The sequence below is a fragment of the Microtus pennsylvanicus genome, chromosome 8, assembly GCF_037038515.1.
Source record: "Microtus pennsylvanicus isolate mMicPen1 chromosome 8, mMicPen1.hap1, whole genome shotgun sequence".
Taxonomy (NCBI): Eukaryota; Metazoa; Chordata; class Mammalia; order Rodentia; family Cricetidae; genus Microtus; species Microtus pennsylvanicus.
This window is the reverse complement of record NC_134586.1, coordinates 88158703-88174352: the sequence shown is the minus strand read 5'-3', so window position 1 is coordinate 88174352 and position 15650 is coordinate 88158703. Positions and strand designations below refer to the sequence as shown.

At 43.6% G+C, this 15650-nt stretch overlaps 1 protein-coding gene and 1 pseudogene across 3 annotated transcripts in view; both read left to right on the top strand.

Annotated features, from left to right (window-relative positions):
• Positions 1–4008, top strand: part of LOC142855368 (growth/differentiation factor 7-like) — a 36476-nt pseudogene extending 32468 nt beyond the window's left edge.
• Ldah (lipid droplet associated hydrolase) overlaps positions 3743–15650 on the top strand; it is a 67689-nt gene continuing 55781 nt past the window's right edge. For 2 of the 3 annotated variants that reach the window (XM_075983976.1, XM_075983974.1), the window contains exons 1-2: positions 3743–3834; positions 13459–13614. In XM_075983976.1, the coding sequence (XP_075840091.1) occupies positions 13461–13614 (154 nt within the window). In that variant the 5' untranslated portion in view covers positions 3743–3834; positions 13459–13460. Of the gene's footprint in view, positions 3835–12891; positions 12913–13458; positions 13615–15650 lie in introns of those variants that run through there. The other variant, XM_075983975.1, reaches the window with a different exon arrangement.

Below are 15650 nucleotides of genomic sequence, written 5' to 3'. Positions count from 1 at the left end.
CCATCATCACTTGTCATTAGAGACTGGACAACTGTTGGACACCAGACCAAATAGGGCCGATCATAATTTCTTCCTCTAGGCATTTGGAATTAAACAGAAAGACAATCTCATTGTTGCCATCCCTCTGTAATGAGCTGGACAGGGAGACTGTATGCTAATAACTAACAAGAATATTAGAAACAAACAACAAAGGTTCTTTCTTCTCCATGAGATGTAGCAGCAACTACTCAAGGACACAGGCTGTTGGCAGAAGACACTATCCTGAATGTTGCCATCATCTTGCCAAGTATGAAGTTTCAGAGAACCACTCATAAATAATGAACTGTTCAGCCTGAAAGTCACTTTTCATCTTTCCTATAACTCCATGGCCAGAGATTCCCCCACATTATCCACCTCTCTCCACATCCGTCCACCTGCCTTTGATCAAAGAATGATAATAAATGCCCAAAGTGATTTAAAGTCAAGATATGATTTAAAAAACTGTCTTAGCTTCAAACTGCTTTAAAGTCCTTTATTTTATAATAAGGTGCATCTATATCTGACTATTGGAGTTCCAAACCAACAGTTGTGGGTAGACGACATTAACTAATCATGCCTATTCGTCTTTCAAGTGGAGATATTTGATGGGCTGATTGACAACAAACTTGGAGCTCATGGGAAAGTTCTGGGTTGTCAGTGTGGACTTGAGATTTATCTGTTTATAGATAACATTTAAATACATGGAACTGGACATAACCACCTGTAGAGAGATTTTAGACAGAAAAGATGGGGCAAGGAGAGGGCTGCATGATGCAAGGTGGTGAGACTAAAGGAGACGGGGGATGAGAAGGAATCTGGAATTATCCTCCACCAGGTCATAAGGACTGAGAGTCCACGCTTTTCTAGTGATCCCACCTAATTTTTCTTACATTATCCCATGTTTACCTTCTTGCCAATAAGAGAACAATGGTATTTCGCTCTTGTTCCTGGCATTCAGAACAGTATCTAACACATTGTGATAAATGATGAAGTATAGATTTATTTTCCCAGAAATATTCTGAAACATCTGTAGCAAGACATATGGTGTAAGACATAACATTTATGAATATTTTCATATACCTACTAACATAAATGAAGGTTATTACCTTATCCCTAAGAATTTTCCCTATTATTATTACAGAGAGAAGAGTCACTCAAAATAGGGCCTAAAAAACAAAACAAAACAAAACAAACGGCCTAACACTTATCAGAAGCAGAAGCACATGATAACTTGTTTACAATGTAACTTCTAGGCTCCTCAATTATTATGTCATTCTTACTCAAACTAAAATTTAAAAGTACTAATAAAGATAATGCAAATAGCCGGGCGGTGGTGGCACACACCTTTAATCCCAGCACTCGGGAGGCAGAGGCAGGCGGATCTCTGTGAGTTCGAGACAAGCCTGGTCTACAAGAGCTAGTTCCAGGACAGGCTCCAAAACCACAGAGAAACCCTGTCTCGAAAAACCAAAAAAAAAAAAGATAATGCAAATAGAAGTCTTCATTTCAAAATTCTCCAGACCTTCACATAAGTGAATGATGCACATGGATTTTAACAGTCCTTAAAGATTGTAAAAGCATAATTTACAGGGAGCTCTCACTTTAATGGGAACTGGAAACTGATGTTAAAAAGCATGCAGAACAGAAGTACATATGTCAGTCACTTTTCATCACTGTGCCAAAATACCTAAAATAAATTTAAAGGAGGAAATATTTATTTTGGTTATAAAGACATGGTGGTGTGTGCCTTTAATCTCAGCACTTGAGAGGAAGAGACAGAGGCAGGCAGACCTCTGTGAGTTTGGGGCCAGCTTGGTGTGCATGGTGAATTCTAGGACAGCTACCCCTATGCAGAGAGAGACCCTGCTTCAAAACAAACAAAAAAGAACAAACACATGTATTGGCGTACAGTTTGAGAGACTTTGTCCCAGTGCTTCTGCCTGTGATGAGGCACAGCATCATGGTTGGGAGTGTGTGATACTGCAAAGCTGTCTAGGAAGCACAGAGAGATAAGCCCATTCAAACGTGACATTACCAATGGTCAAATCACCTCTCAGACATTCCACATCTGAACACTGCTGCATGGCAAAACGAAAATTTCAACACAAGAGCCTTATGGTGAAGGGAGAAGTATTTTACTTCCAAACTCAATATATAATAGCGCCACAATTACAGCTTACCTGACACATGCCAAATGAATTCTGCAGGCGTCAGAGAACACTCCACTCTACTACTTAAACCAGGCACATCAGTTCTAGCCTGTTATGCAGCAAAGGTAACATTGGGTGCAAAAATATGACAACTTAATTAGTGAAAGCATGTATATCCCAAGAGGAGAAGGCCCAGAGAAGGCATGAGAACAATTGAGAAGTTGCTGTCAGCAACCTGCGTCTAGCCTTCCCAACGGACTTTGAGCAAGTTACTCAATTTCCGCACACCTCGCTTTAAACTGTGGTTGACTAGATATAATCCTGAGTATCTATAAGGTCAGAAAAGATTGTTGTCTCTTTAAAGTCTGAACCTTCAGTTATTTCTGGCACAGGTTCAGTGAAATCAGAAACATTCATCACCTGAGATATGCATTACAAGGCATGTGTAAGACATGTTAAGTTAATGTGTTAATTTGTTCTGCCTGTGGAAGAGAGACGGATGTAATAGATACCCAGAGAAATTTGGAACCAGGAGATGGAGAGAGATGTGCACCTCAACTTCCTACTGTTTTTAAGATTCTACTTCCATTTTGTATTGACATCTAGATGCATCTTGCTGTTGGAGAGGTAGGTCAATAGACCTGAATGGCATCATATAAATATAGTTTTACAGTATTACTCGAGGGACATTTACACACATAAAACTGTGCTCATGAGGGACACCACCTTGTGCTTGTCACATACTGGCACTGTAACATAATCATTTATTCTATGTGTTTATGTCTCCAGACTCTAATGATCGCTTTTAATGCTGGCTTCACTGAATAGCTGTGGGCATTTAAAAATTGGTTCATGAGAAACTCTTGGCACAGTGAATGGCTTTTTCTATATTCATTGAATGTTACCTAGTGGATATGGGAAACAGAACTGACAAAGAAGAGTAATGAAGTTTAGCGGTTTTCATTCCACAGCTGGCTGGACGGTGGCACCATCACTGAGGTGCTGAATACAAGAACAAGGCTTTTTTTCCATGAGTGTGTGATAATTGCTGTGATTTTTCAAAGTTCCATGCTGCTTCGTCTGGATATAAGAATGCCATATCGGCTACAGGATTTTCAAGACTATAAATACACTGAACATGTATCATGTACCAAATGCTGAGGATACGGTCTTGGGGTTTGTGCTTAGTTGAAAGTACCTCTGAACAGTCTCATTGTCCTAAAGTGCAGAGTATGTGAAGCGGAATACTAACGCTAAGGTTAACTGAGAGTCAACTTCCCTGTGTTCATGAAGAAGGGACTGGAGATGCAAGGTAGGAAAGGGGGCAGGTGTGGAGAACAGAAAAAGGACTCCGGAGGAGGGGAAAAAAACTACTAAATAACCACAAAGAACAGAAAGCGGGTAAAATTTAGAAGAAATAAAGGAAACTCTTTAAGTGCTCCCAGCTATGTCGCTGGCTAGGGACCACATCCCTACGAAGCTGTCATCAAAACTCGGGATCCCCGCTCAGAAAGCGTTCTAAGGGCGCCAACTTCCGGGAAGGGCTCGGCGCCGTGTTGTGACTTCACGACTGACCGGGACTTCCGGTTCTGGTGACGCTTTGCTAGATCTGTGGACAACTTAATACACCTTGCAGGAGGAGCAGAGAGGTGCTGCAGACCGCACGGTGGGTGGTTTTCCCCGAGGAAGGACGGGCGTGCTGCGCTCAGGGCGGTGCCAGGATAATGAAGTGGCCATCACCCCGGGTGGGCTGAACTTGGCGGTGGGGAACGAGATGGAGGTGGTACTGCACGCACCCCATCGGTGGCAAGGTCGCCAGCGGCTGCCTGGGAAGGGATGAGCCTGTGCGTTGTTAGGCAGTCCGCTAGAAATGAATCAGAGTCCGTCTGGGGCTGCCCGTGCATCTCTTCCTGCCTTACTTGCATACTCTCACCTTTGGCGGTTTCCCCCACTCCTCTCACTGCTCAGAATACAGGTTGAGACAATTCTTTCATGATTCGCTAATTCATCTCTTCCCTCTCAAGTTATTACTGATCATCTGCTTTCTGTCCTGTATGCTAAACAGTGGGAGAATGGACAGTCTGCCATTTGAACCCTCCCATGTTTCCTTGTCCTTTTAGTTTTAAAAGCACGTCCTTATTGCTGGGGTGGGTGTTGCAACCAAACAGACCTGGGAAAGTAAAAAAAAATCTCTCGTCTTCTCTGGTGGTGGTGGCACATACACCTTTAACCCCAGCACAGGCAGGAGGGTTTGAGGCCAGCCTGGTCTACAGAGCGAGTTCTAGGGCCGGCTCCAATGTTACAGAGAAACCCTGTCTCAAAAGACAAAAACAAAACAAACAAAAATAACAACTACAAAAAAAAAAAATCTCTAGGCTTAAGTCACAAAGGTTTTTTAAAACAAACGTGGAACCGTAAGCGGTAGTGTTTGGTGTCTGTTGAATACTTCCTTGTTTTCCATATGAAGTTGAAAGATGTTTCTCCTGAGAAATCCACGCGAGAATTACCTTCACCATTACAGATAATGTGTTGTTGCTCTCTGACCAATTTAAATTTTTTTCTTTGCTTTTGGTTTTTCAAAATGCACCCTTGGCATGCCTTGTATTTCTGTAGATTTCTCCAACTTGAAGTTTGCTCAGCTTCTTGAATCAATCTGTAGATTCATGTCCTTCTCAAATTTGGGAAGTTTCCAGTACTGTTTTCTCTCAGTGTCTCTTTTAGCCCCACATTGTCTCCTCTGGAATTCTACTTGTATGAATTTTAGGTGTCACTGTAGTACGAGCCCCTGGGCTACTGCTACATTTTTAGATTATTTCCCACTAATTCAGGTTCATTAGTTCTGTGAATTTATCCAAGTTCTCTGATCTCGTTTTCTGTTGGTTTCACTCCGCGGTTGATCCCATTTGTAAGTTAATTGTTATTTTTAAATTCCTTGCTCTTGTTTCTTATAGCATTATTTTGGTAGCTTCCAAACTTTAGTGTGTTCTTACGTTTTTCTGATTCTCCCCCTCCTCCAATCTTTCTTATAAGAACACTTTAGTCCTTTCTTACTTTTGGAAACTATTACCTTCCTGATGCTGTTAACATTTTCCCGAACCACTTTGAGGAAGAGGTTGGGATGTTGGTAGATCGGAGAGACTGGTAAGACTTGGCAAAATGGCAACTCACTTTCTGAGATGGTATGTTTGTCTCTTAAAGGTTCCCAGTGCTTATCAGTGTGTTGGGAACTCATGCTCCATGACTAGTGAGGTGAGGTCCTAAGAGGTGAGATAAGGCTTATCCTCAGGAGCCACTAGTATTTGGAAATCAGCCTGTCTGCACTGCAGAAATATACTAAAATATGTCACCTGGAAAGCTTAGATAGGGATGATGTGTTCTGATTTCCTAAGCCAACAACCTATTGTTGTCTTGGAGCACCCATTGTAGGGTTATTAATAAGATTACTTCCTGATGACCCTGTCCCAGTGAACACGTCAAAGCCAGTGTTGAGTTTTCTTAGGTAACTTACTTGAGATTTGACCAAGACTGACTATTCTCTAGCCTTTGAAAATTTCTAATCCACATAATCTGTGAGGATATAACATGTTGTTTAAAGGTTTAAGTGTTAGGATGGTGTGCCATGTTGAATGAACAAGTGTGGGATACTGTAATTCTTGGGAACTTTTTAATTTTTAAATTGTAGCAACTATCAGTTCAGGTCCCTGATATAGATCAGATATAGTCTGAAATTATTGGTTCCCCTAACTCATTAAGCTGGTATTCAAGACCTTCATAGCCTGGAGTTGGAGAATTCCAGGCCTGATTTCAATGTGTGTGTGTGTGTGTGTGTTTCTGTAAATCTTTCCCCTGTGATTAGCATTATACTTTATAGAGTTTTTTATTCTGTATTTTTTTTTTGAGATGGTGTCTTCTCTAATCTAGGCTGACCTTGAACCTGATCTTACCTCTACCTTTCAGTGCTAGGAAAATAGGTATTAGCCTCAACACCTGGGTTTTTGTTTTTTAGGGTTTGTTTGGTTTTTTTTTTTTTTAGACAACTTTATATCATGTGGCCCTGACTGGTCTCAAACTCACAACATTCTTGTCTCAGCCTCCCACATTCTTGGATTTTGGACGTGCACCAACATACCCAGATGATGATTTCCATATTGGTATTCTTTGACTCTTCTAGAAAGCCCTTATGGTTATTAGCCATCTGTTTGGGGCCATTCGCTTTTGAAATGTGCCCTTCTGACATTTTACCTGTATTTTAAATGGGTTGTCTCTTTCTTACTGATTTGTAGACGTTCTTTGCATAGTCTAGAGATGTGCATGTTGAAGTCTGGTTTGTATGTATAGATACTATACACACATAGTACAGAAAGTATGGACTGAAGATGTAGCTCAGTGATAGAGCAATTACCTAACATATGCAAGGTCCTAGGTTCAACCCCTAGCCCCACAAAAAGGTAGTCATATCTTTAGATAAATTGTATACAGAGAAATTAAGAGAATGGGAAGAAAATTACAGAGTGGGAGAACACTGTAAATCTGTACACATACAAGCACATAAACAAATGTGTAATGACACATGAGTAGCATTCAAGATTCACACCTGTTGCTGGAGGACATCCTAACAACGGTCTTATAACCAGAAGACTGTACATACGCGTGTGTGTCCTCTCCTACTCTGTTTCCTGCCTGTACTTTCACTACCAGTGTCTAGTGATGAATGCATGTTCTTAATCTAAAGGATGCATTTTAAAACCCTTTCCTTCATGGCGAAGGTATGCTGTGACTGGTTTAAGTAACCTTTGACTGTACAAAGGTCAGCAGATAAGTTGTAGTGGAAACATGAGTCTCTTGGAAGTTTTATTGCTCTCTCTGTTTTATGCTTATGTAGCTTACTCTGTGCTATGGTAGATTCATTTTCTATGTTGATCTCTAGTTGGCCCGTGTTGTTTATTTGAAAGACCATCTTTTCCTTATTTCTATTCCCATAGACTTTCTCCACTTCTCTGTTTCCAGAGACCCAATTTCTCAGTCTTCTCCCTAGATGAGGGCTCCCTTCCTGCTGCAGCTGCCCATGTCTCCTGCGGATCCCAGGGACATCCCCTCCAACCCCTTTCCCTCAACTCCTTGCTTCATCCCAGCCTGCAAAACCAGGAGGCATTCCCCATGACTATAGCAGCCAAGCAGGCCAGGAAAACGTGCAGCACACAGCCATCACAGTCTGTGGGCAGCCCACCTGGTTTTCTGAAACGTGTGGCCTGCAGTTGGGCAGGAATCATCTGCTTGAGTTGGGAGCTGGGTTATAGCAATGAGTCAGGGAAAGGAAGCCAGGAGAGATTGGTCTGCGGGATCCACAGGAGATGGGGGCAGGGGAAAGGGAGGCAGCAGCTGGTGTCTGCTGCAGCGCTGGAGATGAGCCTGTGGGGTTGGGTCTGGGGACAGAGAGAGCAGAGTGCTGCCGAAAGGCTCTGTATTATGTATTTTTGATGTTATATTTTAAAAATTTATTCTCTGCCTTTTTCTCACTCATATATCACATTTTGTTTTCCCTGTTAAGCAAATTTATTACACATTCTTGGACATTCTTTTAGTGGTTACTGGTATTTTTTTAACAGGCAGAAAAGGCTTTTCCCCTTGCTTCTCTAGTTGTCATCAGTGGAAGATTTTTTGGAAGCAAGCTGATCTGCTATTGCAAAATCAGATTCACTACATCTTAAACTTAAAAACAAACCTCGAATGACTGGGAATATTAAGTAGTAGAACACTTGTCTAGCATGTGCAAGGCCCTGGGTTCAATCCCCAGCACCACTCAAAAAACAAACCTCTAAGCAAAACCAACTGCAGTCTCACCTCTGTGATTTAACACATCCAGATAACCAGCATGTCAGTATTTAAGCTAGAGCTTCTGCTATTTTTCATATTTTCTTCTCTCATCGTCATTCCATATGAATTACAAACTTGGCGTGTCTGCCGCAAACCCAAGAACCAATCTGTGCATTCCAGTCACCAAATATTTCACAAATAGCTTAGACGCTGGTACCCAGGAACCACACGAATTAATTTCCATGCAAGAATCAGAAATGCGTGATGTGTGTTCTGCTGTGTCTCATGGTGAGACAGTAAGTGGTGCGTGTGTTTGATGATTCACAGGGAGACCTGCTTCTGAGGAAGCTTTAGGAGCTTCTTAGACTCCGATATGTGTGGTAAGTGACACAGGTTCTTAATAGACAGAGTAATGGAACTCTTGCAGACTGGGCGGCTGCTCCCTGGGTAACATGTGCGCTGTGCAAGCTGAAGGACCTGAGTTTGGACCCCGAGTGCTCACTTAAGAGCTCTATTGTGACCCTGGCATGGGGAGAGTGGGAGAGGACATATGGGTCCTGAAAGCTTGCTGGCCAGCCAGTCAGTGCAGAGAGACCCTGTCTGAAGAAATTAAGGTCCCTGCGAGCATAGACAAAGATACCCTGAGTTGACCTCTGCCCTCCATACATATGCAAACAGGTGAGGACACACAAATACTGGAAGAAAAGGGGAAAATCTGAAAAACTCCTCATAATGTGATTGACAACTCTTGGGTCATTCTAGCTCAAGCTTTTTAAAAGTTATCACCAGTTTGTACAGGACAGTAGGAATTCTGGTAGATAAAATAAACACAGACATTTAGATGCTTCAGCCTAATAAGACACACGTACAACTCTATTTTGAATATTTTTGTTCATAATTTTAGTTTTATTTTTCCCATTGGTTTCATACAATATAGTTTTATAGTTGCATTCTAAGTATTACAATAAATTTATGAAAATATTGTAGGTTTGAACTTCTAAGATTTATACTGGTCAATGATGATTCTCTGTTTCACATATTGCCTAGGTGTGTATAAGATTAAATTGGAAAAATATGTCGCAACATAAAATTAAAAAATTATTAATACGGGTAAGCACCTGTATTTAGAAAAACAGGTTTTCATAAATTGCATAAGTCATAGTCACCCTTGGATGCCGTCCATCTTGATGCTTGGTGCTTATCAAATTGATTTAATCCAGGCCTGCTCATAGGCTGAAGCCGAGGCCAAGGGTGGAACTGTCGCCCTTCTGCAACCTATAATTGTCATAACAGAGTGTTTTGTTAATCTGTCCTTGCAGAACTGAATTACCTCAGGCTCTGAGGTAAGATTTTTTTCCTTCCTTCTCCATTGCTTGGTGAGACTCAGATGTATGAGGGAAGGGAAGGCTGCCCTGGGAACACCAGTGTCAACTCCACACTTCTCAGTCTATTTATTGTGTTTGAAGTCTTTTAGAATCGCAGTTGTGGATTTTGTTTCCCAGTTTTCATAGACTATGTTTGAGTTTCACGTCTGCTTGAACTCTCAGAAATCTTGACGTTAATCAAACCCAGAGTATCATTACTTGGAATTAATTAGTCAAGAGTCAGGTGTGTTTAATGGCTGGATTTCCCTCTGGTTAAAGTGTTAAGTGTGGCCAGTGACTTGGCAGTATGTGCCCTAATTTAACATTTTGTATTAGCCTCCATCGATTTTGTTTCTGATGCATTGTAAATGTCAGAAAACCTTCACAAGTACACCTACTGTGTTATGATATTTCTGGAGAGGAGGCTGTAATGAATTAATTAAAAATGCTGCAGATCCCTGAGTGGGAGCAGGCAGGGGGCAGCGTGTCCTGACAGCAGCCAGTTTCAGGCAGGGACGGCTCACGAGACCATGCAGCAGGTCTCCAAAGGTGGCTGGTCCCTGTGTGGTGCTGGCAGGCAAGAGACAGAAGGATAGGCAAGCCGTGCAGAGTGAGGTTGGATATTTATTTAGTGGGTTATTGAAGGGAAGAGGAGAAGAGGGAAGAACAGAGTGGGGGGAGGAGAGAGAGAGAGAGAGAGAGAGAGAGAGAGAGAGAGAGAGAGAACAGTGGGCAGAGACAGAAGGGAGAGACCGGAGAGGCAGAAGTTGCCTCTTCGAGAGGGAGAAGGAAAAAGAAGAGGCTTGGGCTGCAAGCAGGAAGGAAGATCTGCCTGCCTCAGCAGACAGGGGAGGGAGTAGGCGTGGCTTGACTCTTAAAGAGACAGGACAGATCCTTACAGAGGCTACAGTGACATTTACTAGTGATTAAAATAGTCCTGAATATAAAGGTGAGTGAAACTTATTTAGTCAACATACTTTGTATTGGGAGTGGTTCACACATCTAAAGTTTTTAATTTTTTCTAATCATTCTTGCTTAAGAAAAGTCAGTTAAGGCCGGGTGGTGGTGGCACATGTCTTTAATCCCAGCACTCGGGAGGCAGAGGCAGGCGGATCTCTGTGAGTTTGAGGTCTACACAGCTAGTTCCAGGACAGGCTCCAAAGCTACAGAGAAGCCCTGTCTCAAAAAACCAAAAAAACCCTGTGTTTGTTCCTTCTTCCCACCTAAATTCATAAAAATGACAAAGGAATGTGGACATAGACAAGGGGGATGAGGGGACACCAGATCCTAAGACTGGAGAAATGAAATCATAGAAATTTTAGGGGGAAAAGGAAAGTTAAAGGAAATTAGCAGAGCTGTCTCGATGGGGCACGTATGCTCAGAACTATAGTTTATCCCTCCCGAATGCTGAGTCATTAAGTCATTAACTCTCTTACACTGCTTTGTCATACTGTGCCTAACCCCATTAGTGGCCACTTAGCTTCTTCAGCCCTTGGACTGTTATTAAGCAGCACTCCTTGCTTACATTTCTTACGGAAATATTTTTGTGATTTTATTTTTTGTATGGAATTAATTCCTCAAAATGAGGCAAAGTGGTCCCTTTTGTAGGTGTTGACCCATGCTGTCAGATAGTTTTCCAGATGTGTGGAATTTCCAGTTACACTGCATCCTAACCAGCATTGCCTTTGCCTTAATTATGATGACCTGTCTGGGGAAAGGCATTGAGTACTTGTGTTGGGTACTCGCATCACACAAAGATGGGGTACAGACCACCAAAGTCTATTAAACCAATAGGAATCTTTATTTTAGAAAAAGAAAAAAATTCTCCCTAGGGCACAAAAAGCTTATCAGCTCTCTATGACTGTGACCACAGTCAGTGATGGCCTTCTATAGCCGTGGCCATGGCTCTTTCCAAACTCCCTTTTTTATAGCAAGAAGCAAGCGAGAATTTTTACAATCTTGAGATAAAACTCAGATACAAATTGCCTTTTTCCCCTTCTCATTAACAGTGTTTTTCAGTTAAACTAGTGTTTGTATTTAGCCCATTGTTTCCTTTTGGCATTTCCTGTTGGTGTTTACCAAAGCTCTACACTCCCCTGATATTGCCAGTTTTGTGTAGCAGGAAAGGGTACGGGACAATGCACAACCAAAAAGTCAGTACATCCCATCCTTAAAAGGTTAACTCAGCTCATATCAGTTGCAGAGGGCTGCTTCAGTCCTGCAGACAGAGCGATGGGTGGTAAGGCAAAGTTACCCACTGTTAATAGTTAATCCAAAAGCTGCCGACAGTCTGCTCTCATTCTCCTAGGCTTTCAACTTTATATTTCTTTACTTCTGCATTCCTATTTCTGGAACCTACTTTTCTATATTCTTATTCTTGGACTCTTGCACTAAGTCTAAAACTTAGCTGGCTACCTAACCAGTGTCCACTGAGAAAAAGACTGTGGGCGGGGAAATGAGCATGCTTCCTCTGCAAGCCTGAGGATCTAGGTTCAAATCCCAGCACCCACTTCAGGTGTGTCCGGAATGCCTGTGCACAGCTTGAGACCCACAGTTCCGGGCCAACAGGGAGAACAAAGCAGCTGGCTGTCTAGAGGAGGGACCATGGAACAGCCATTTGGGGTATCGCCCCAGTGCTGCTGGTGCCCTGTGAGGAGACCTAGAGAAGGCACGTTGGCGATCCCACTGCTGGTGTTAGTGACCCCCTGGAGACAGGCACTCACCCAGCACTAGAGCAGTTTTCTCCATTCTGGGTATCCGTGACCTTTGGACTGCATGCTTTATTGTGGGGACTCGATTTTTAACAGTATTCTTGGCCCTTAGTCACTCTGTGCCAGGAGCTCTCAGTTCTACCAGTGAAAAACAGTTCCAGTTATTAGTCTGTATCTTTCGGTGACAAAATCCCCTCCAGTTGGAAAGGAGGCTGGGGGATTTCACAGCTTGAGCAGCACAGAGGGGAAGACGTGTCCGCCAGGGAGAGCCTGCAGGGGAGGCTTCCAGCTTCCACTCTCCAACCACTTCTGCCAGGAACTTAGCATGGCCTCCCCTGACAGAAGAGAAGCATTTCAGAGCCCAGGATCAGAGCTGTGAGCGCAGCCATGGGAGAGGGGCTGGAATTCCTGGTGGGAGGCAGCAAATGGGTCATTGACAGCAGCGGGAAGGTGGTCCAGAAGTGACTGGGGAGAAGGCATGAGCAGAGTGACTGCAGGAAGGAAAGGACCGGGTAGCCCGAGGGGGAGGCGCAGGCTGTCCTGAAGGCTGGGACAGAGTCTTGAAGTGTTGAGACCTGGTGCCCACAGACAGGGAGGGCAAAAACGGAGACGGGGGATTACTTAAAGATTTCAGAGTCTCCAGTTTGTATGTATACCGTGATTCAGAGAATCTTGCATGCTTGCCGCCTCATGTCCTGGTATTCCCTGTGCCTCTTTCACAATCCAATGATGTGGTGCTTCCATTACACAAGACTGTGCTGCAGAATTGGGACAGAAGAGAGTGACTAGAATGAGCATAAAGAACTCAGTGTTTTCCATCCTGGGAGAGCTGAGCTTTCCCCCAGCCATTGCCAGGTAAAGGTTGAGGGCCCATCTCAGGTGAGGCACTGAGCTACCAGAGAATGCCAGCCTAGGGGAGGGAAGTCATCCAAGGGCACTGTGGCTTCCAACTGGAGACAGCCACAGGGGAAAATGCTAACCTGTCTTTGACTCAGGCTCCCTTCTGACCTCTTTTTCATTCTTGACCTGTGACTGCCTGTTTCTCAGGAAACCCCTTGTGGTTGTTTGAATTTGCCTTTCAGTCTTTTGATGCAGACAGCTGAATAGTCTTGCACCTGGGACGTGCCCTGTGGCATTCTCTTCTGAGTGTTTTTGAAATGACCCTTTTTAATTCTTCAATATTGTCTTTGGTTCAAGGTTTTATATTTTTCTGCCTTTTGTGGGGATGGGGAGAGAGGAGGGAAAGGTTGAGACAGGGTCTCCACACTAGTGTCTAACTCTATGTAGCTAAAGAGGCTGACCTTGATCTCACACGTCCACTTCCTGAGGGCTGAGACTACAGCCTTTTGCTCGGTCTTTATTTTATTTCTCATACCTGCCCCCCTGCATCCTTTTATTTAGCGATGGACTCAGACGTTCAGGAAGAAATCCCTGTGCGTGAGGAATTCTTTTTCTGTGGTGGAGTTGAAACCCAGATTATAAAATGTGGGCCCTGGACTAACCTCTTTGATGAACAGAGTGTCACCAGGCCGAAACTGCTTATCTTCGTTATTCCAGGTAAGTCTAACTGTTACAGATACTCAGAACTTCTGATTGCAGAATTGCTGTTGGTAAACTGTGGAGAACCAGAGGGAAATTAAATTACTCCTGATAACAACCATGCTTACTGCTCTGGGCATGCGCTTTTTTTCTTACATTGGTATTTTTCATATTCCCTGTTATACAGAGATGCCTTGTCGTATAGAGAAGGTACCACATACACAACGTTGTAATTTCCCTTATAAACGTTTTTATTTTTGTATCTTTATCAAAGTTTAAGTTTTTAACAACTTTCTCCCTCCTTAAAATGATTATCTATTTAATGTGGAGTTTATATTCTGTGATTTTCTTCTTGGCCCTTTGTGACTTTTCTCTGTCGCTGTCAGAGATAGCTAGTTGGTTGCCAACAATAAACTTTGAAATTGTGTTCTGCGTGGCACATGTGGCAAGACTCCCTGTCGGTGTGTCTTTGTCTTTATTTCTGCATCTATTGGGTTGGATGGAAATGTTCAAACTGGCCAAAATCATCTTTTTCTTTAAGATTATGAAAACAGCTCTGCATGCCATGCGTTTTCACTGTCTGGAGAATCCCTCAGGCTGGAGGACATCTGTTGCTCTTTCTCCTTAGATGGCCATTACATACAGAGGCGGGGTTTCTGCACATGCGCAGAGCTGATCATCTGTTGCTCTCTCTCCTTTGATGGTCATTACATACAGAGGCGGGGTTTCTGCACATGCGCAGAGCTGATCATCTGTTGCTCTCTCAGTAGATGGTCATTACATACAGAGGCGGGGTTTCTGCACGTGCCCAGAGTTGATCATCTGTTGCTGTCTCTCCTTTGATGGCCATTACATACAGAGGCTGGGTTTCTGCACATGCCCAGAGCTGATCATCTGTTGCTCTCTCTCCTTAGATGGTCATTACATACAGAGGCGGGGTTTCTGCACATGCCCTAGACTAGGGACCCCAAGATCCATGACAACCTATGCTTAAATGAAGCCTAGCCAGTTTGGATGCTCACCTTCCTAGACCTGGATGGAGGGGAGAGGACCTTGGACTTTCCACAGGGCAGGGAACCCTTACTGCTCTTTGGATTGGAGAGGGAGGGGGAGAGGAGTGGGGGGAGGAGGAGCGGAGTGGGAGGAGGGGGAGGGAAATGGGAGGCTGGAAGGAGGCGGAAATTTTTTTTTCAATAAAAAAAAATTACAACACACCCGGACTAATAAGAATGTTTGGGCTCCCTGGGCAAGCCTCATTGTGGAGTATTGAGTATAACTCAGCGTTTCATTTTGAGTCTCTGGTTTTCAGGATCTGTAGCTCTTCCTTCAATTATTCTGTTTTCTGGGAAGGAATCTTCTCCCATGTTTCTGTGTGAAGTGAGAGCCTGTCTGCTAATGTCCAGACCTGAACGGGGAAAGGAGTTGAGATGTCCCTGCTCAGCTGTACTGCCTAACCTCGCCTCAGCATGGGACTTCCATGCCCAGCTGTGCTAAGATTTCTGAGCCGCTATCTCTCTTTGGCCTAACCTTTTCTGGAAACAAGCTTGCAATCGTCCAGGATTTAACATTCTCCTTGAAAATCTGTTTGGTAGCATATATTAAAATAAAAAATAGACATACTCTGCCAGTAGGGAATGAGAGTTTGAAGTTGCAGGCATAGCAGGTACTACTCTATGTCGCTGAGGTTTGGCAGGAATGAGGTATAGAAATTAAGTAGACTAGTCATCCTGGACTGGAGGTGTTGTCCTGCAGCTGGAGGGAAGGGAGGGAGGGAGGGAGGGAGGGAGGGAGGGAGGGAGGGAGGGAGGGAGGGAGGGAGGGAGGGAGGGAGGGAGGGAGGGAGGGAGGGAGGGAGGAAGTTTGACCACTAAAATGATCAAGTGTGAAAGGATTTAAGGGAAAGTGTAGTAGCTCCTGCCCCACCCCCATGTCTCTGTTCTGTTAGGGTCAAAGTCGGTTTCTGAGAGCGGTGCTCGTGGAGAGTGCGGCGACCCCTTGAGGACGATATGTGGAATAGCAGTCTGCCGAATGAAAGGCGTTCTCTTCTAAAAAAG